The 22,753-nt window shown below is 39.7% G+C and overlaps 1 protein-coding gene across 1 annotated transcript in view; it reads right to left on the bottom strand.

The window, feature by feature from the left end:
• The window catches only part of LOC101859365 (lysine-specific histone demethylase 1B), a 27,089-nt gene extending 4,510 nt beyond the window's left edge, over nucleotides 1-22,579 (bottom strand). The window contains exons 1-16 of the mRNA XM_035972846.1: nucleotides 22,502-22,579; nucleotides 17,486-17,586; nucleotides 16,219-16,353; nucleotides 14,952-15,041; nucleotides 13,372-13,606; nucleotides 12,856-12,894; nucleotides 11,663-11,822; nucleotides 10,833-11,017; nucleotides 10,142-10,312; nucleotides 9,066-9,149; nucleotides 8,272-8,406; nucleotides 6,810-6,981; nucleotides 5,147-5,282; nucleotides 3,981-4,281; nucleotides 3,066-3,140; nucleotides 1,915-2,031 (exon numbers count right to left, since the gene is read on the bottom strand). Of these exons, the coding sequence (XP_035828739.1) occupies nucleotides 1,915-2,031; nucleotides 3,066-3,140; nucleotides 3,981-4,281; nucleotides 5,147-5,282; nucleotides 6,810-6,981; nucleotides 8,272-8,406; nucleotides 9,066-9,149; nucleotides 10,142-10,312; nucleotides 10,833-11,017; nucleotides 11,663-11,822; nucleotides 12,856-12,894; nucleotides 13,372-13,606; nucleotides 14,952-15,041; nucleotides 16,219-16,353; nucleotides 17,486-17,493 (2,043 nt within the window). The 5' untranslated portion in view covers nucleotides 17,494-17,586; nucleotides 22,502-22,579. The remainder of the gene's footprint in view (nucleotides 1-1,914; nucleotides 2,032-3,065; nucleotides 3,141-3,980; nucleotides 4,282-5,146; nucleotides 5,283-6,809; nucleotides 6,982-8,271; nucleotides 8,407-9,065; nucleotides 9,150-10,141; nucleotides 10,313-10,832; nucleotides 11,018-11,662; nucleotides 11,823-12,855; nucleotides 12,895-13,371; nucleotides 13,607-14,951; nucleotides 15,042-16,218; nucleotides 16,354-17,485; nucleotides 17,587-22,501) is intronic.
• Nucleotides 22,580-22,753: the final 174 nt, after the last annotated feature.

Here is a 22,753-nt window from a genome sequence, read left to right as displayed (position 1 = left end):
ACCAACACACAATGAATGCATGGGACTGGGACATAGCGGTATGTCGGATTGCAGGAAATGCGCAATTTGGCAGGTTTCTACGATAACTTGTTGCCGAGAGAATTACCGTAAATATCCGTATCTTATACAAGACGATACGAAGGCGAGTACGGAATTTCGGCAGTCCTGCACTGTCGCAGTTGTTTTTTTTTTACGGAGGGAGTAGATAATGATGGAGGGACAAATACGGAACTGGCAGAAAGTACGGATTTCCGTAAAAATACGGAAGAGTGGAAGCACTGTATAAATAACAATAAAAATAATGCTTTCCCAGTTAATAATACACATACATGAGCATGCACCTACACAAACACGCGTGCACACATGCAGGCACACACACACACACACAACTCCGTCGCCACATCCCCCCCTCCCCCCATAAACAGTTCCAGCACATTGCCGAGAGTCAAAAAATCTACACACAGATGTATGCATATGGCGTTTAGCTTCGTTGACAGACAATCAGCAGCACGCATGATACAGCTTTGCCTGGGTGGTAGTCATAAAGGAAGTAGATTTGTCAAGTGTTACTTCCCTCTCTTCAGATTTTTACCTCCTTCATGATCTGATATGCTCCAAAGGGGAGACACAGTCAATTTATTTATTTTTAAAAAATGTTTTGGTTAGTATTTTACAGCGCTCGCAACAGCATAAAGTCATACAGTGGAAACCTGTTATAACGAGAGGGAGGGGACCGGAGCAAAATGTCCGTTATAGCAGGATTCTTGCTATAAGGGATCCAGCAATAAATTCAAGGGAAACTGTAAAGTAGGCCTAATCTATGATTTTGGTGTTTTATTTATTTCCTTTTGATATCTCCCCTGATGATGATTTTGTTTCAACATGACCTTTAGGTCTTACTTGATCAAAAATCGAATCAGGTTTCTTTCTCTAGCGCTAGATCTAGTGATGTTGACTGACAGCTCGGCGTTGGCGATCAGAAAAAAAGGGCTGTGGGCTAACTCACCCGCTGTGTTTCCCCCCACCCCACCACACCCTGAGGTGCATTCCGTCAGCTTGTGCACATCACTCATTTGCTCCACCCATCACATTGCTGTGACCTCTCCATCCCCGCATCGGAGAAGTGAGAGGCATGGTAGGCCTTAATAATCTAAACTAGGCTTACACTGGCCTATCATGCGATGTGTTCTGCTTGTCTGCGTATGCCACACCCTCCCTACTCAGTCGCTCTGGCCTTCATTGTTGACACACATGGGCTCTCCCATTCTTAGTTTCGCTAGATCACCAACAAGTTTCTCAACTGGCGAGGTTTTACATTATGTATAATTGGTATAATCACTGTGCGCAGAAGCAATATTCCGTTATAACCGACTCGCATGTTTGTCTGATAGCGCTATAGCAGTATTTTATTTACAAAGGTAAAGAAGAGAAAAAAAACCGGGGTTTTAGAATAGTGTCTTTATAACAGACTCCTTTTTTTTTTCGTACTCGTTATAAGTGGACTCCACTGTAATGAGCGTGCGGATCCCATTAAACATTTTCAGTTGGTAAGAAATTTTGAACTTTGGCCGGGAGGTGGCTGGAGCCTACTCTTATTGATTTTGGACCACTAAGGGACCTTTAGTGACAGTTTTGTCGCACTTCAAGACACACTTGACCAGGGTCATCTTGAACAGAGAAGAATGTCTCTGTGTTTCTGCAGAGGCGTTGTATCCCTCTCAGCCTGGATTAGTTCAGACAGGCAGGGTCAATGCTCGCCCTCTAAATGATCTCAATTGTGTCAATGGGGGCAAAATAACGCTAACATTAAAAAATTATTTTTTTACATTTTTAATTATTCTTTAAAATGGTCTTAACCATGTAGGAGAAATGCAAACCCTGGACATCATCAAACCAACACATTGAGCACGCTACCTTCTCCACTTGACCAGCTCCAACAGCTTCTATGGCCTTCATCTTGCTGTCAGGCAGAGCTGGCTGGAATGTCACAACCCCTGAGTTGAGTACAGCCAGAGGGAGGGAAAGAATTACCTGTGGAAGTTTTGGGGGGTAAACAGAAGAACAATGATGAAATAATGGTTATCTAAGTACAAGAAAAAAAACTAAGGCAAATAGACAGAAACAACTGAGGCAAAGAAGAAAAAAAAAAGGAAGACCTACCAAAGGTGCCCTTCAACCACCTGCCCTGGAGAACATGTGTGATGAGTAGGCCTATTTGATTCTTTTCTTTTTTGACATAAGAACAAAAAAACATTATAATTTGTAAGCTACTAAATTACAATCTCTTATCAGAAATTTTCTATAAATAAAGCTGGCTCTAAATCGGCCACCAATAAAAATGACAACAAATTGGAAACAATAGATTTGAGACATGGCAGTTGTGTGACTGTAAATGCTTTACGCTCCTTGTGACACATTTTAGATGAGTTGGAGGTAAGAGGCCGCTCCGTTGTGGTTTCCTCCTTCTTTCCTATCAAATATCTATCGTCCTTTTCTCTCCTCCTTCTTTTTTGTGGTTTGTTACTATCTTGTGGCACTTGTAATTTTCGGCACTGCTAGGACCTTATTACTTTGCAAGTGCCGTAACACACTTACTAAAACAAATTTTTAAAAACAATTTAGATTATTTAGGAGTAGGGTTGCTTCATCCCTGGCAATCAGGACGAACCTCAGCTGGGTGGGATACATACAAAGTCCCAGTAGATAGACAGAGACACACAGTAATGTACAAAGCCCCGGTAGACAGACAGAGGTACACAATAATGAAACTTCCCTACATGGGAACCAGACTCATGTCTTATGTGCCCAACAGCAAAGAATCTAATCATTATGCCAAGCTAAGCACTACGAAAACAGTTTCTAATTTTAGCATTAGGAAGAAGTAATGTACATGTAAGTAGTTTTATTTCAGCTTCTGGACAGACATTACACACCCTCTATTGTCCCATACAATGTTCTTAATTAAGAACTGTCATTTTAGAATCAGTTCTTACAAATAATTTTGTTTATAAATAAATAGCAAGAAAAAAAGAAATACACTAAGGCACACTAAGGAAGAAACCAACCATCTGCGCCGAGAAGTTCTGTCCAGACTCTGTAGTTACTGTCACTTCACTGCCCGTGTAGTCGATTCCTGTGACCTGCCCGGAACAATAAGAAATCACAACAATTAGTTGACTTGCTAGAAAAACAAAAGGCACTCAAGGACTCACTCTCTCATTCAAGAAGGAAGAGTGTAACATATAGGGCACTTGAGAATTACTCATTCAATACACATCTTTGCTTTAACAAAAAAATAATTGACAGTACAATCATAGCTATCACTCAATGTTCACATAAATAGCAATATCAAGAAAATATGGAGGATGAAAGACTGCAGCCATTGTAAAGTCATAGTTAAAGTTAAAGGCGACAAAGAATGAACAAGAATTTCTTCACAGATTATGACAACAGTAAAATCATGATGTGAACTTTTAAAGTCTGCACGACCCCAACAGGCACTATCCGGTAACAGCAGACAATAATATGCATGCTGTATCACCATACATTCTTTTTTCTGAAATAGTGACGCATCTGGCTAATTATTTCAACATGTATCAGATTATGCCGGGTGTAGTGAGTGCAAGGAAAAGACAATGAGGCAGGGCCACAATGGCCCCATTTCCCCGGGAACAGATTAGGACAAGAGATGTTTAATAAAAAAAAGAAGAGACAACAGACAATATAAGAGCACCAATCACCACACACTAGACAGAATTTGACAAAAATTTTACTTTCAGTTTTAGTCAACAGTTTTACGGAACTTGAAACACAAATAGGTTATTAAAGTTCTGAAGATTAGGTGCTTCTAGAGAGTAACATACAAAGAAAAGAGGGAGAGATAAGCACAGTAGATGTCTGATAGGACAGAAGGAGCAAACTACATCAGACCACCTGCAACCACTCACAACAAAGACTCTTCCACACAGACAGCAAATCACCTGAGTATTTAACCTGACGTCCAAGCCGTCTGCAAATTTCTTCAAAATGGAACCAAACCCACTGGCCACGTGGGTACGGGCTCCTGCAAACTGTGGCATCTCCTCATTTTGATCCCACCGGAGGGAGGAGAGTTGGTCGAGGGAACAGCCACAGGCAAACTCCAGGTTGCTCAGGTGGAATTCCATCACTTGCTCTTCCTCCTGCGAAAAGACACCCTTTACATGCGGGCCAGGTTCAAGAAAAGGGGAGTGAACCACAAAAGCAAAGCACGAAGAAAGCACTGTTGATTGTTGCTCTTGTTATTCTAAGTGCTTTACACTCTCAGCATAAGGGCGATAGATATTTGATTACAAAGAAGGATAAACCACAACAGAGCACCCGCAAACCACCCACAAGCACTGTCTGGGAAACAGAGAAGACTTGTAAAACATTGAGCTGTAACTTTGAGAAGCTGTAACTTTGAGACCAGTCTCCATGATGACAAAAACTGCATGATAACAAACACAACCTTTCAAGTAACAGATCAAATGTGACACAACACTGTGGGATCAGGCGCTTGTCAATTTTTGGGTATATGGAGTTATTGGTATAATCTAAAAGCTGGTTCATTTGTTTCGCTAAAGATTTTTAAAAAATACTCATCTAGTTTGAATCGAAGTCAAGATGTTTGAGATTGAAGGAGGTGGAGGTCACCTGATGTCAGAGGTGACATTAGTGAGAAAATGGCCACAAAAGTTTGGAGACTTCTGAAGCTTAAAAGTATCCCTGGAAACTGAAATTTAACGTGTGGGGGGGGGTTGCCTGTAATAAAAAATTTTCCATAAAAGGTGTTGAGCCCCGTCCCGTGAAAAAATCTAGAAAAATGATCCCATCGGGCGAAATATGCTGGTTTCTTCGATTTCATTATTTTGCTAAGTGCCTGATTTCATCATGATGCCTCACGAATAGAAATAAACAATGCCTAGCAAAATTAAGCAGCTGCACAGCATAACAATGCACATTCACACTCAAATACAGAACCAGATTCAGATAAGAAAAACACAGAAAAAAAATACCAAAAAAAAAAAAACCCAGCAGAGTCAAACCACACCAACATGCTTTATAAAAATATTCCCACTCTTCATTGGCATAACAAACAAGTATTAAAAGTTATTCAGAGGCGCACGTCCTCATAAAAAATATATAAACAAAGCACCAAGAACTTTGCAGGAACAAAACTAACTTCAGAATACAAAGACTTACGTGTGTAAAGAAGCCCTGTGTTTCAGAAATAAACTGCTGGTGGAACTCCTTGAATTTTGCTGAAAAATCAAGCGAAAACAACGATAATGAAACCTTACAGTGGCGAGCCCGCTTTTTAAAGAAAAGGATTCTGGAGAAAAAGAGGGTGAAATGATACTCCCTATTTCAGCATTCCCCACTATTGGTCTCATCGAGGGTCAACTCACAGACAAATGATGTCAGGCAATTTATTATATTTATGAGGTTCATCTCCCAAATTTACCTCTTGTCTGCGGAGTAGCAGTTAGGATCTTTGTCATCTCATGCAGAAGACCCGAGTAAATTTTATGAGTGGGGAGAACTTTTATCGAGTACCTCCATCTTTCTGTTGAAACTTTGTATCCCTCTCAGCCTGAGTTGGTCCTAACAGACAGGGTTAAACCTCGCCTCCTAAATGATCTGCATTGCGTCAATGGGGTCATCAAAACGGGTAATGACAAATATATTTCCTTTTACAGAAAAAGAAAAATATATCTGCCCTGCAGTTAAGAAACATCTCAGCTACAACTTTAAAAAGAAAACGACAAAAAAAATCATTTCACTTCACTCTTTGAAAGGTATGTTCAGCTGTTTCATTCCTAACACAAAGGTAGAATAAACAAGGAAAAATATTGGACATCATTGTTTCTTTTGGTGCAATAACTATTGTGCTTCGCCATTTTAAAAAAACAACTAAAGAAAATATAGGAAAAAATGTACGCAAGCTGTTCAAATGTTCCAAGCCCAAAGAGTGAGAGTATCCAGGTGAGTGAAAAAACTGTTTCAGTCTTTTAACAATTTTGTTTTAACATTATGTAACTTTCTTACTTTTTTTTTCACTATTTAAAATCTGAATTAGGACAAAATGTTTCTCATGCAAATGCAGCCCACATCATAGACTTTTTTAAAAATTTCCACAATTTTGAGCTAAGCACATAATATACTAGCTATATTAATATTATCTAAACAGCTGACCAACAATATATAAGCAAATGACACCAGAATGTCCAAATCAGACTTACTTAAATACCACATTGAGTTTTGTTTCAGCAAAGAGAAGCACATAATATACTAGCTATAATATTATCTCAACAGTTGACCAACAATACATAAGCAAATGACACCAGAGTGTCCAATAACAACTTACTTAAATACCACATTGAGTTTTGTTTCAGCAAAGAGAAGCACACCAACAAAACAGACACTGCCATTAAGTTTTAGTGAAAGGAAAAGGCAAGAGAGACAGACCAAGACCTAGCTAAACACAAATACGTCATTTCAAAGGCTGGTTCCACATTAGAGGAATCTTTGTTATATTTCATAGCCCTCACTCCTCAGGTCAACAGATCAGTACAAATGAGAAGAAGACAAAAGAAATTGTAAAAACACAAAAATGATATCCCACATATGTCAAAAAGTTTTAAGTCTCCCTACTGGGGGGAGAGAGGGAGGGGGAGAGGGGTAGCAGCATACTATTCATATCCCCAACCCTGCTCAGGACAATAATTCTTTAGCGTTCAGAAAAAGCATGAGAATAGACAGAGAGCCAGTTGTCACAATGCACCTACTCAGAAGGTCAACATCTGCCTTATCCTCTCTGCCCTTCCTCCACTCCGCGATGATGTCAAGAATTGCGTTATAGTGAAACTCAATTCTGCGGTCGAGGGAATCCTCAATGACATTTCCATCCTCTGTGATCAGTCGACAGTCATCGTTCGGTTGCTCAAGGTCAATGCCAGCCTGACAGCAGCATAGAGAGAGAGAGGGAGAGAGAGAGAATAAGAGAGAGAGAAAGAGATGAAGAAAGAGAGAAAGAGAGACAGAGAGAAAGAGAGAGCAAGATGGAGAGAGAGACAGAGAGGGCCGGAGGGACAGACAAAGAGAGAGAGAGAGAGAGAAAAAGGAGAGCAAAAGGAGAGAGAGAGCAAAAGGAGAACAAAAGGAGAGAGAAAGAGAGAGAGAGAGAGAGAGAGAGAGAGAGAGAGAGAGAGTGAGAGAGAAAGAGAGAGAGAGAGAGAAAGTGAAAATGAATTGAAGGTTAAACACTATATTGAATTGAAGCAAGAATTTTCATCTAAAGTGGTGGAAACAGACTGTTCGTCAAGTAAAAACCAGTTTATAAAAACAGATTTTTCAAAGGGTAACATATTAATATAGCACATCTCCATTCGGTAAATGCTCCATGAGCTTTATTACAGAGATTATACATGATACAAATATATGCATATGAATAGCCAAAAAATACACTGAAATCAGGTGGCAAAGGTAAAAGAATCTGCAATAAACAAACTTGAGATCTTGATTTGAGTTCAACAGCTTGGGCAAAGAGAAGCACACTGACACAACAGCCACCATTTAGTATGAGGAACTGAAAGACAGACTGACCGGAACAAAAGAAGTGTAGTTCAGAGGTAAAAACTACAAGTGGAGCCTTCCATCCACCTGCAAGAGACCTTGACGAAGAGTATAATTTTTTCAAAATCTAAAATGAACCCGCATCAAACAACTTTTAAACAAAATACAGCATTAACTCACTTGAGCCTATTCCCGTGTATTTATTGGATGCGCTTTATCGATCGATATCTCTGGTGTTTTTCGGTTACAAGTTGCAGGAAGTGGTGAGCCAACAGTTGACCCACTTGTTTCATTTCGTTAAAAATTCGAAGAAGTTATGTGCGATACTTTTTAAACTGTAACAGAATAAGTCAATCACCCCCGCACTGTGATAGATGATTTTATTACAAATTGGGCACCCAAAAAAAATAATTGCGTAATCCCCAGACATTACCATTTCAAAATTTTGATAAAATAAAACTATTCAGACAAATTAGATGCAGTTTTTTTTTCAGAGAGAGAATTTCCTTCTTTTTCTTGTTGCATTTTCTTTATTATGATAGTTTTCAGTCTTTTTGTGGTTAACGCTTCGATATACCCCAAAAGTGTCCGGCTGCAACGGTTGTTGGGTGAAAATTAGCTCTGGCTCAAGAGAGTTGACGTCAAAGGCGATGGACACGTTTCTGACTGTCGTACCTGATAAGCAATGACTGCCACGGGGTTGTTGACGCAACCGTTCAGCCACTGACCACTGAAAGACACGGTGCTGCCCTCTACATCCTGGTCACAGACACGCCCCCCGATGCAGCCCTTAGCTTCTAACACTGTGACCTGGGAAGGGATGTAAAAAGATAAGAATAGAAAATCAAGACTCACGTGGGGCCAAAAGGCCACATGGCAAGAACAAAGGCACGAAAATCAAAGATATCACAACAAAAAAACAAAGGACACAAATCAACATACCAATACAAGCATGCACACCAAACTAGGTCAGTTCTCAAATATTTAAAAGTGCGGAAGTTCCACACTTGACCTAAAACATTTCTGACAAAGACCAAATAAATTCAGAATTTAAGCCAAAAAAAATATGTGGCACGATGCAGTGGAATTAGGCGCTCGTCAATTTTTAGGCATTTTGAGTTATTGGCATCATCTTAAAGTGTGTTCATTTGTCTTGCTTTTGATGAAAAAAAAAACTCATTTATCTTAAATAGAGCTCAAGATAATTACAATTAAAGGAAGTGGAGGTAGCCTGGTTTCAGAGGTAAAATTACTGAGAAAATGGCCGCCAAAGTCTGGTGACTTAAAAGGCTTGAGAGTCTTTGAGAACAGCATATTTATTTCAAAAAAAGAAAATTCGCAAAAGTTTTCCAAAGGACTAGAAAAATGCTGGTTTCTTTGATTACATTATTTTGACGAGCGCCTGATTTCACCATGCTGTCTCACATATGTCAGATGACAGTCCTATGACCTGTCATTGGGAAACTGACCTTGACACCATGTATGCTGAGAAGCCGGGCTGCTGCGAGACCACTGGCACCTGCCCCGACGATCAGAACCGATGATCCCTGGTGCTAGGTAGAGGGCAGAAAACAGAGTGGTGGTAATGAGATTAATGTCAAGAAACAGACAGAGAGAAAGAGAGAAAGAGAGAGCGAGATGGAGAGAGAGACAGAGAGGGCCGGAGGGACAGACAAAGAGAGAGAGAGAGCAAAAGAAGAGAGAGAGAGAGAGAGAGAGAGAGAGAGAGAGAGAGAGAGAGAGAGAGAGAGAGAGAAAGAGAGAGAGAGGGGAAGGGGGTGGGGTAAGCGAAAGGGGGAGGGAGTAGGGAGACAGAATAAGAGACAGGCAGACAGAGAAAAAAAAAAGAGAGAAAGTAGGCATTGCACATCATTCTATAGTATAATGAATTTACAAGTTTTATGTCGCACTAAAAAATATAATATCCTCTGGGCATTTTTTGGGTAGAACCTCAAAAAATAAACTTTCAAAGATTATTAATAATCATCATTATTGCTATCATAAGTAATGATCACACATATGAAACAACCCCGTATAACAAACTGCTTCCTTTTCAAATATACATTTCAAGATAACACAAAAGGTTACATTAGGACGGCTGCAAATCAGAGAAGTCAATGATGATAGCTTATCTGTTGGGTGGAAAAGGAGAAAAATAAATAATTACAGTATATTGCTAACTGGAGAAGTAAATGACTAAAGAGCTTATTTACAGGAGGATGAAATGACAAAAATTTGCTGCCAACTAAAGCTGTAAATGAGAACAATTTGTTGTTGCCAACACGAGAAGCAAAATCTAATGATGACAAATTGCTGCTATCTCAACTAGAGAAGAAAAATAATGAGAACAGTTTGCTGCTAAAGTGGAGAAGAAAAATAATGTTTAAAAACCAGTTTGCTACTAACTAGTTCTGGTAACTGGAGAAGAGAAATAATAAGAATTGTTTGCTAAGGTAGAGAAAAAAACCCAAAAAACAGTTTGCAATGAAAACAGTTTTCCGGTGACTGGAGAAGAGAAATAAATAAAAAACAGTTTGCTGCTAACCAGAGAAGTAAACGGTTCTGTTAAGTTTGCTGGTGGAGTGACCAGTCCCTGGTTGATGAGGTCGTGGTGGGTCAGAAAGGCCAACACTTGCGGCAGCTGCTCCACACAAGACACCCTGGCCAGTCCGCGGCAGATCAGGTACTCCGTACACTTCTCTTTGGTCAGCCACTCCTAGTGAGGACAAAATATCAACAATAATAATAACTATAATAATAATAATTATAATAATAGTAACTATAATAATAGTGATTTGATAATCTTAATAATAAAAACAACAATAATGAGGATTTAATAATTTTAATTATAGGCATAATACTAATGTGGCGTCGGTGGCCTAGTGGTTAGGCTCTCGGTGGAAATGGGTACCCGGCTATAGACAGTGAACGATCTTGTCAGTTTGATAGTGTTTGAGCGCGTGAAATCCGAAGCTTGTACTGTATGCTTCTGCAGAAGCCGAGAATGTTTCTGAGTGTTCTCAGAGAGTTCTTTACTTATTAGTGAATACGAACAAAACTAAATGTTTCAAACAAGAAAATTGCACACAATTTTGTAATATTCGCTATGTGCTTTTTAAAAAATTTTATGTTAATTTTGGATGACGACTCTGAGTCATCACACTCTTGTGTTGCACTTGTGTTCCATTATTCTATTTATAAATGGTATCATCATTTATGCACCAAGCTGTACATACTTTTGGGTTCAGTGTCCACAATGACATGATCAGGTTACGAACTGCCAGATACATATAGGGACATTCTTGGGCCAGCAAGGGGAACGACTCTATCTCCACTTCTGTCATCATGTCTGGCGTAACAGCAAATGCATGAAGAGGATGATCTGCCTTGGGAAAAGGTAGAACGTACGGGCATAACTTCTCTGTGGAGTGGACAAAAAGGGCAGGCTATTTAGGTCAAGATAGGAATTTTGTTCGTGTTTTTGTTGCTTTTTTTTAAAAAAGGAAGCACATTGACACAATAATGGTCATTTAGGGATGGAAAAAGCAAGACAGGCTGCTTGTTTTTAAAGTAAAATGAAGCACACGGATACAATAATGATCCTGTAAAGCTGGGGAAAAACTAGACAGTCAGCAAAAAAGACAGACAGAAACAACAGAAAGTTAGCAAGGAAATAGCATTTACCTGAGGTGGCCTGAAACCACATGAAGACGAAAGTTTTTATTTCAACAAAATTGTGTTCACGGGGTTCCTCACTTAAAAAAACCCACCTGAGGATAAAAAATTCTACCACCTAGGCCATCAGCAAGTAACCAGTCTCTATACTGTGGTTCTTTCAACAACTCAGGCCAACGTCCAGAAATCCTAACTTTTTGCGACTTTGCTGGACACCATGAACCCATTTTTAAAAATGACCTGCCATTTAGTACTTTGTACAAAGCAACCCCCCCCCCCACAACTCTCTCGACCAATACATAAAGACACACACACACTGGCAGATATACACAACACATCCCCCAACCCCACCCAAATAAAAAAAAACAAAAGAAAAACTGGCTTAACATACTTTTCTCAGCCTTAGAGAGAGCAGCAGCATTCTCAGTAGGACTGAGCCCCACACCGTCAGCGTAATAGGCTGTGAGGAACGGAGCCGCCGGCGACTTCTTCAAGTAGGGTGTACACTTGTTCTGAATCAGCCACAGAGGGCTGTGGACAAAGTGGACTCGCTGGGGAGGAGAGCAGCCGGCATGGAGATATAGGATTGTGGTGAAAAAAAAAAAGTAAAATGCTTCTTGCTTATGTACAATTCATACACCACTCTAAAGATAATTGGTTGAAAAGCACATAGAGCATGCTGCTCAGTACGGATATGCACTATATAGATTTAAATGTTATCGTCATTATCATTATCTAATAGATCGTAAAAGTGGAGCTCTGGAGCCACTGATCAAAGTACAATACTCTCCACAATGAGGAAGGATGAAGGATGGAAAGATGGTAAAAAAACAGCACAGACAATACATCGTAAGAATGTCATTTCTTAGAGTATATAACAGCATAGATGTTCATGTGTGCCATTCTTCCAAGCAGATTCTCTACTTACAACTATGTCTACGTATCAACTTACACGACCGAATACTCAAAGAAACACCATTTTACGACACTCTTTAAATAAAAGAAATAGACATGAGTTTTAGAACTCATTTATCGTCTCTTTCGTGAGAAAATTTACTCATTGTATTTCTCACCCTGAAAAGCAGGATTGACTGTAGTTTTCTTGCTGCCACCCCATTACAATACATCACACCACAATAAAATACAAAACTGTTCACGAGATAAAATAAAAAGTCTATTGCCTCCATCAGGACCAAAAAGTAGTAATATTAATTTTCAAGATAAAAAGTTTTGGTTTTTTTAATTATTCACTCAAGGCAGGCCAATTTCATTACTGATAATCTGGTCAATCTGGTGGCTGGACTGAAACTGCTCACAGGCAACAGGAGTCGACAACTAGAACAACATAAGCTATAGTGTCAGTTTTAGTTTACCTTTTGAAAATTTGGACACTTCAACTTCAATCGATTCCACCCCATTTTCTCCTGCTTCGGCCTATGAGATATTTGAGATCCATTAATCCAGCCCATGACTTAGACACCCCTGCCTACACCTGCACTATAGAGGAGTAATAGTAGCAAAATACGAAACAATGTCTATCACCTGAGGCAGGGGCAGGATGTAGGAGCGGCCTCAAAAACTCACCTCATCTTGAGGTGCATAACATGGGTCTTGTTTGCCTTTCTGAAAAGAAGAGTAAAAAAAAAATATAGACTTGTTGCTTAATTGGTGACAAGGAAATTAGGTCAACAACTGATTCCATATTCACTTAAACTTCCTTAATCACTTCTACTCATTCCATATCTATACTCCATCGTTTATTCACTGAAGCCAGAAAATTCTCATATCTCATTATAATATTGTAAAGGTTTAATGTCCCTTTCAAAACTGCAAGGTTTTTAATGAGGCAGGACCTTCAAATTTAACATCCATCTCTCATTGGATTGAGCCAAATGGGTGGGGAGTCTATAAAAAACTTCCCAAAACAACCCAAGTTCAGAATGCCTTGTCAGGGATATTTGAACCACGGCCATCTACTCCATAGTCCAGCATGATACCAACTGAGCTAAGGGTGCTCCAAAAAGAGACTAACATAAAAAAGAAGCATGCTGGATGTGCGTAATCTTTAGGTATGGAAGACGGGATATTCTTCTAACTCACTTTGTTGTTATTGTTTGTTCCGTTGGTGGACCCGCACTGGAACATTCGTATAAACTCTGGAGTGAGGTCCACATCGCGGGAGAGCTGTCTCCACTTGCCGCATTCCTTCTTCTGGCACTGCACCCAGTATGGCACAATCTGTTCCATCATAAAGGCAACCACCGATCCTTCGGTGCGTGCATGGGCCGACCACTTCCGTTTCCATGCTGTGAAATCGGCGTAACCAGCCTTATGACTGATGGGGAAAGATTCAAGGTAACCATATATAGCTTGATATTCTGCACTGGCAACAGGAAATCTCAGTTGTAGTGTTAAAATAAAGGCAATAACCGGTGTTATCATGTTTCATGTTATGACAAAAATGAACAATGTCTAGATTTCATTATCAACAGATTTGGACAATAACAACAATGCTCAAATCAGATTAACAACTGATTTAACACTCACTTTAAAATTTCTTGAACCTATCCGTACGTCGTGTTTTACTATCGTATCCATACCACGTGGGGAACTCTGTGCCACCCCTTTCCAAAGAGGAAATTTACTCGCTAATCCGATCTGTATGCTTTGTATAGCAGTCTATCAAAATGACCTTTTGAGAAATACTGAAAGTTTCAAAGAGATCTTCGTACAAGAAGTATTCTAAAACGTGAAGAATACAACCCCGGGGGTACAAAATGACCCAAGGGCGTACGGATAGGGTTAAAGCTCCTGCTGACAATGTGCTGTCCAACCTCTGCCTAAAAGCAATCTAAGCTTGTGCATCAGAGATTTCCTTTAAAAATCACTCCCTTAAACAGCAACCAGTTCCTTAAACAGTAACTTTTTTTGCTACAAAATGTCTGACAAGATTTTTTTTTTAAGATCCAAAAGCTGTGAAAATGGACACTGCCCAATGATTTCAGAGTGTGCATGCATCCCCCTTCTCTCATTTATGTCTCCTTAAAACACCTGCAAGGGCCAAAAATGTTCTAGATTTTGAGTGCAAAAGTTTAATTCACACCCTCTACCCAAAAACAACCATCCTTCAAGAGTCTAAAGAAAACAGTCTTAGCCAATGTGCATAACAAAACCACCGCTGATGCTCAAATACTGCCTATGTTCTCACTTCCTGACATAAATAACAACATCACCATATCCTCCAATCAGGACCCATGCACATGTGTGTGTTTGTGGAGGGAGAGGAGCAAAGGAGGGGGGGGGGGACGGGGGGTTATCACTTGCAGAAATGTCTGTCTAACAACTACAGCAACCAATGCCTGCTTCCCCCGGGGGTTAAGTAAATACCACTGTACCGAAGTAACTGCAATAAACAAAATTCTCAAAATTTTGGGCACAATATATTTTAACAGCTGGCCAACGCTATATGAATTCAAACCCTCAGCTGTTAACAAGTGACAATGACTTATTTACTCTTCACTTAATCATGAGCTCTGACTTCGAAATGTCCTATTAGCACTCAACATTCAAGATTTTCAAAGCTGTTTTACAAAGGAACATATGAACAACCATTCTCCATTAATCCAAACAGTTGGAAGCTATAGAAATGGAACAAGGACATCTAGTTTGAAGTAACAGACCTTCTGTAGTAGTGCTCAAAGCATTCATTGCAGAAATGCTCGCCCAAAGTCACGTGGTACCATCTTGAGGTCCAGCTACTACCACAGCATCTAAAGAACAATGACAAATAATTAAAATAGTAATAACATGAATACATTACATTACAAAGAACTCCGCTTCTCCAAAAACATGACAGCATCAACAAGTTAAACCCTTAATGAAGCAAAATCACTTAGTGTTTCAACAAGCACAATTCTGAAACCCAAGGGACAAAGAGTAGTGATAGATTTAGCAGTCCAGTGCAAATAATTAGATCCAGCTTGTAAATACATGTACTACGAACAATCTTCAATAGGAAACGATTTCTTTGTACAGAAAAAGTATCTCTGAATTCGAACCTGTAATTAGTTTTATTACCACTCAGCACAACTTGCCAACACAAAAAAATTTGAGGGCAAAAGGCAAGAGGGCGACCGAGAAAGACCTGGATAGATGGAGTTAGAGAAACATTAACAACTCAACGGCATCCCTCTGACCCAAGCTCTCCGACTGGTGGCAGAGACACGTTGTCGAGTAAATGATGACTTTGACAGGTTTTATTTTAGTTTAGTAGTTTTTGTAAGGTTTTACTGCGCTCGCAACTGCATAAGGTCATATGAGAGCCCCTTGGGGTGGATATCAACATGAGAAGTCCAATCAGACTTACTCTGCTCACCTCTCTAGCCTCAACAGCCCAAAGTCTACTTCGACTATCAATGCACCCAGGAAATAGCAGTTCACAAGAGAGTGACAAACATACAAAAGAAGTAGAGGAAACCGACGATAGTAAGGATGAGGAAAGAAAAAGCAGCAGATCCCCCTATGTTGTTCCAGAAGAGTATGAGCATGACATTGATAAATCAGCTCATTTACAATTCTACTGTGCATAAGAACAAGTTAATATCCACCCTTTGGGAATGGTCTAAAGACACTACCGTGAGTAGCACTGCCCTGGTTTGACAGTTTTACAAATAAACCAGGTACACACCAAATATTACTGTCATCATTCTCTGATGGGCCCAAAACACTGTGAAAACACTGATCGAAAGATCGAAGTCTGCCAACGACATTGATATATGCAGGATAGACATCACATATCATACATAAAAGAAACTAGTCACATTCTGTACATGACTATGTTGTGTTCCTACAGCCTACTTACTAACTTACCAATTTATTTAATCTGATTCTTAAGTGAGCTAACACATCCTATTACAATGTCAAGGTGTTCTAGACAGTTCAGCTCACCTCTCACTGACTCCCGCAAAACAGATGGGCACTGTTGCAGGACATCCAGATCGTCCACATTTTCTTTTTGGTCCATCTGATGAACCTTCTTCCTCGACAAAGTATTTCTTGTTTGGCTTTTGTTGGCGGGCTGACCTACACACATTTAAAGAAAATAAATAACAATCAACTATGCTGTAAAAACCAAGGTCAGCATCAACAGAACCAAAAAGTAGATCCACAAAATAAATTTATAAACACTCCTCCACAGTTGCTTGTTTCTCTGCATCTGAGCTTTTTTTTTTTTAGTTAGTTACATGACGGTTCTACTGCAGATGAACAAAATATTTATTCTTCATTTCTAAGGAGAGTGTAAAACCTATAGCCTATTATCTCCACACACACAAAAAAAAAAAAAAAAAAAAAGATTTCCAGTCCCCATCAAACCTTCTTGCTTTTCCATTGATAGTTAATTTCCACTTTTGGTATCAACTTTTTCAGTGGTACACATGGAACAAACGTATCAAACTTATTAGTTCTGACAATAACTCTTCTAACACTGTAACAAAACATATTAAAAGTTTAATCTTGTATATATAAATCAAATAATTTAATTATAATATAACAAGTGTCTTGCTCTTGTGGAATCAGGTGCTTATAAATTTTTGGGCTTAGCGAGGTATTGATATCATTTTTAAGCTTGTGTCTTAGTCTTACTTTTGTTTTTTTTAAATATAACTATCTCAAGATATTGAAATATTTACGATTAAAGCAGGTGAGGGTCACGTAGCGTCAACAGTAAAATTAGAGAGAAAATGACTGCCAAAGTTTGGTCATTTCCAAAGTTTGAGTGTCCTTGAAAACTGCACATTTACCATTTTTGTTCCTTTGATCAACATTTTTCAGCAAAATCTACACAGAAATGCGTTTTTAAATAGACATAAAAGTAAAAGGCGTTCATAATTTTTTAAAAAGAGAATTATTTTCTTTTAAATTGCCCAAAGGCCAGAAAAATGTCAGTTTCTTTGATTACAAATGATTTCATAATTGCGTTACGAAGTGATGGAATCAGGCGCTCGTCAATTTTGGGGCATATGGAATTATAAACATTGTCTTAAAGCTTGTCTTGTTCATTTGTCTTGGTTTGGAGAAAAAATACTCGATTTATCTTGAAAAGAAGTAAAGAAATTTGTGCAAGGAACAACTGCTTTTATTTGATTTGACACATAACTTTTTTTCCAAAGTAGTCCTAACAAAACGACACTTCTTAAAACGTTTCTATACTCACCTCTTCATTCTGTGCTAAGAAATGCTTTACAACTTGAACATATTCCACTTCCACTTAGTTTAGGGGCAGACAGGGGGAAAACAGAAGACCTTACTGTACACCTGGGGACAGTATGAAAAGAATTGTCTTAACCATATAAGCAAGGTAAACAAAAAGGTAGTCCATTATTTTGTTTTGGAAGTATCATAGGTATTTAAAGACAAGACAACTCCCTCCCCTGTTTATTGTGTCATTTTTTTTCAATATTTCACTTTAAAAAGATGCTCTCGCAAAGTCCAACCCTTTGTCCCGGTTGGGAGAGGTGGAAACGGGACAAAATATGGGATAGCTGAGTCAGGGTGAAATATGGTACGATTTTAACTTTGTCACTGAGGTGTACACTATCACTAGCCATGAAGGCTAACCCAGGACACCCAAAAACATTGCTCTAACTAAGGGAGCTCGGGTGAAACTGTGACTGGCCTCGCAAGCCGACAGCGAATAAATCATGCTACGAGAAAACAAGAGAGAAGAAACAAATGTGACTGCACAATGTACAGACGCATCTCTTTGTTAAGACACTTAGGGAAAGCATACTTGAAGATAATTGAACAACGGATGAGACCTATTGAGGAAAGAAACCCAAACAAAGCTCAGTTCAGATTCCAAAAGGGAACCCATGCCATGTACGGATGCTCTGTATTATCATGACGACAGCTTTGCAAGGAAGCCATTTTGAGCACAACAAGGAATCCATCATCGTCTTCACAGATCAGGAGAAGAAGCCTTTCGACAGAAAAAAAACATGCTAAACTCAGGAAGACACTCGAAAAGTATAATACCAGAAGACAACTGTCAGACAATATCAGAGCTCTACATATCAACAACTGAAGCTCAGAACTTGAACAAAGGAAGCAGGAAGGCAAACAAACTAGTGGTTCAAAGTAAGATATTTGAGTACGACAGGTATGCGTTTATGAAACTTCATAAGGTCATTTGAGAGCGCGGGACGCATTATTTAAACATTTTCAGTGGGTAGGAAATTTTGAATTTTCCCTGGGTGGCAGCCGAAGCCTAATCTTATTGATTTTAGACCACCAAGGGATTTTTAACGTGCGCAACTTGCACACGGGACCTCCAAGATTTTTCGCCCTTGTCTGAGAAGGCTGGGTGTGTAGATCTTTCCTACCATAAGGTCATGGGTGTGGCTGAAAGAAAGCAGTAAGAAGGAGCCAAGGAGTAGCAGTAGAAAGGCCACAGAAAGAGAGTCAGGAGCCCAGGAGGCGGCAAAGGAGGCGGGGGCAGAAAGTGGAGATGAAAGAAGATGACTGAACATTGCTAGAGAGCAGGACAGGAGTTGAAAAGAGACAATTTTAGAGAAGAATATTTTTTTCCATCGCAAACACCTTAACCTCTAGGCCACAAGAGCCCCCATTTCAACTCCCCTTCTTTAAAATATAAATGTATTTTGTATTTTGTACTTTTAGGACACAATAACACAAGACTCAAGACACAAACCAAAGCCAAGAAAGTCTATGAAATTCTGTTTGCAGACGACCAATGAGTCCAATGTCTTTTATTCATCGAAGCCAACGAAGCCCTCAAAATCAAAATCACACACTACTGAACTTAACAACAGCTGTGAAAAATTTGACATGAAAATAAACACATCAAAAACAAAAGTTATAAAGAGAGTGAGCCGAATTCATAGTCCCATGAACATCCATGTTAATAGTAACTGAAAGAGGTGAAGTACTTTTTCTGAAAACGTGATCATAGACAGAGAAATAGAAACGTGAACTCAAAAAGCCAAAACCATCATCTACCAGCTCACTTCCCTTCTATCTCATCCCAACATCTCCATGGACACACGAGACAGCTTAATATCACTTCAATACAGCCGAACCTGCAATGACAGCCACCTGTATAATATGGCCACCTTTACAGACAGCCACTTTCCATTCCCCCCCTTGCCTTGTGTTTTTTCTATATAATTTAACTGTGTGAACGGGCACTTGTCCAACGCAGCCGTGGCCACCTTATTTTATCAACCCAGAGCCAAATTTACCTGCCTCAGGCGGCCAGGCGTGGTCCCTATATATATAATCGCCCAATGCTCTGTCATAAATTCTAAATCAGCCTCTGACGCTGTGGACGGGCTGTCATGATTCATTCACCTGTCATATAAATGTTTTAAGTTTATCCACTGAAGGTTTACCCAAGTTGACCGATGGGTAGCAATACATTTTCAACTGCTGGTGAGGGGAGCATTGTCCGTCATTTATAAACTATAATCCCTGCTCACAACTCATACAAATTGTACATGAAGAGACTGGTCTCTGTTTTGTTTACGTAATCTACACTGTGTAACAAAGTAACAATGGACGTTAACGTGAACTTGCCCCAGAAGCGTCCATCGTTCTTCGAGTGGTGGCCCACCGTTTGTTTTACCATAACACTTGGTCTTCATCGTCTTACATTCTTTCTTTTATCCTTGCACAAAATCAGCAACTAAAAAGCTAACCAAAAGAAAAAAAAAAACCAACAAAGCAATACAACAGAAAAAACCCTTCTTACACTCATCCACCTCCTCTCCCCCTTTCAAAAGAAAACAAAAACCCTTTTGAATTCGCCCCATTGCAGTCCTAAGCCTGAATCAGCCCCAGTATGGACTTCAGAGAAGGGAACGGTTTTTGGTTTTTATTTCTTCATTTTGATCATAGGCTGCTAAGCCGGATACGGGGTGCCCACTACGGCTGGGATCGGCCGATCGCTCGCCTCAAAAACAAATGTGTTTGTTTTCAGTTTCAGGCGATCGAGTCGGGTGATCAGACCGATCCAGCCGTAGTGGGCACCGCGTATAAGACGGCCACCTACAGGGGTTATACAGCCACTTTTCTCCTTGACAATGGGTGGCCATTTTACACAGGTGTAGGTCCGACTGCATTTTTATACCAACATTTATGCTACCAGTGCTAGACCTGTACAAAGTAAAACTAATGAAAACAAAATCACTGAATGTGAGTGTGCGATGAAATGACTCCCCAAAACCCTTAACATCACAAGACGAGCCAAGAAGAGAAATTTTATGAAGAAGTAAGAGCAGCTATTGGCACTGAGTCCAGCCTTCATTTCATGGAAAAACAGAATAAAATGGGTTCGCCACCTCTGTTAAATGAATGATTCAGAATGTCACCTACCATCAAGCACTCCGGCTATAAAAGGAAGAGGTAGGCCTACACCACGAAAAAGATGGGTTGAAGGAATCAAGGAAACCCTGGGAAATTATTCTATCCTGCCAGTCTAGCCGTACTTAGATCTAGGTTTGGCCCAATTGACTCAAGCCTGTTAAGTACACAGGTCTCATTAGATCTAGATCTAGTAATTATTCAGGTTCAAATAGGCCTACATGCAAGTCAGTAAGGCACCTTTTGGTTTTGTCTGAAATACAAAAATACTTTAGGCATTGCAAACTAAAAATTTCATTTACAATTCAACCATCAATATTTTATTAAGTACGGCTAGCCTGACAGTCTAGCCGTCCTTAAGTACGGCTAGCCTGGCTGTCTACCCGTGCTTAAATACAAATACTTTAGGTACTGCACAATAAAAATGTATATTTACAATTCAGTAGGCCTATTTTTTGTCAATTGCCACCGAGTGAAGCGGTGTCAAGTCTGAAAACAACACTATCTTTAGCATTATACTTATATATGTGTGTCTAATGGGTCAATTTGTTCTCAACTAATTCATTGGACGAGCATCTCTAGTCCAGAGCTAAGGCACCAACTTGGCGTGTTTTCAATGAGACGTAGACCTAGATTTAGGCTAGCCTTAGCCTACACTTTGGTGGAGAACCAACACAGGCAATTCTAGAAGTAGGTCACAAACTCAAGCAGAAATTCACGTTATATCGGGGAACATAAATCAGGGGACGGGGGTCAGGAAAAGACACACACACACACACACACACACACACACAGAGGGACAGAGAGGCGAACGGCGAACGCACAACACCGAGCGCCGAGCACTCGAGTACAATAGTCAATAAGCTAGATCTACCCACCAACGCAAAAAAAGAGCTCCAATTACTCGGTGGAATTGACAAAAAGGTAGCCTAATTTTTGTCAATTGCCACCGCGTGACTTGGTGGCAATTGACACTACCTTTTTGTAAATGGTCAGTCTAGCCATCATATTAAGAATAAGTACGGCTAGATTGCGAGTCTAGCCGTACTTAAGTACATTAAGTACGGCTAGCCTCTTCCATCCTAATTGAGAGAGCTGCAGAGCGGGGCCTAATAAAAATTTGGTGGGGGGCTTCTGAATGTCACCATAATTTGATGTTTTGCAGTTGTTAGGTTTGATATCTTAGCACATCAAACATAAATATAGTAGTATAGATCTAGATCTAGATCTAGATCTAGATCTAGATTAGATCTTGAAGTTGAAGTAGATCCAAGCTCAAATAGGAGGCAATAAGGGGGTGGGAACTACAAAAAAGCACCAAATTCTCCAACAAGCATGATTTGAGTTTGATATATGAGCCATTTGAGCAAGTCTGTCTTCAAATTGGCTTTCTTGGACAAAACGACAAAGACGACAGACATGAATGAAGTTGGTCGTCATGCTCCAGTGACCAGCCAGTGCAGCCAACTGCGAATGCCAGTGTAGGCCTACCAAGGAAAGTGCGGTCAACGACTCCCAGCATGTCACAATGGCCGTGGGCGCCCTGGCTTTCCAGTTCTAACCTGGACTTTGTTTTCGTTCAACAGAGCTAGATATTAGATCTAGAATCTAGATATCTTGATCTACGCCTCACAAACTCTTGTCTTGAATCAAAGCCAACTCTGAGTGAGTGTGAACTGTACTGTGTCCGAGTCCGAGTCCATGACCGGTGGACTGTTTTCAAACAGTTTAAAAAAGATAAACAAAAACTGGATAAAGCAGTCTTATGTACAGAAAAAGATGGGGAAAAATGAACCAAAGAACTTTCGAAGCAATCGCAATTGCACTAGAATCTAGATCTAGTACTTACAACGTAGAGATCCATCAATCACTGGTGGTACTACAGTAAACTGTCTTTATATAAACAACACATATCGGAACAATTTACTACTAAAGCACTGAGATACATGGGACGTAACTATGAAAATGTTTTAAATATTTGCCAGAATTGCGGCAAAAAGTGTGCTACAGTTGCAGCATTTGTTTTTCTTCTAATTTTTTGGAGACATACTTTTATCATAATGTTATATCAGTAAATACTACTTCTATATTTGGAATGTTC

Source organism: Aplysia californica, unplaced genomic scaffold, assembly GCF_000002075.1.
Source record: "Aplysia californica isolate F4 #8 unplaced genomic scaffold, AplCal3.0 scaffold00874, whole genome shotgun sequence".
NCBI classification, from domain to species: Eukaryota; Metazoa; Mollusca; class Gastropoda; order Aplysiida; family Aplysiidae; genus Aplysia; species Aplysia californica.
The sequence above is the reverse complement of the archived record's forward strand: the minus strand, read 5'-3'. Positions and strand labels throughout refer to the sequence as shown.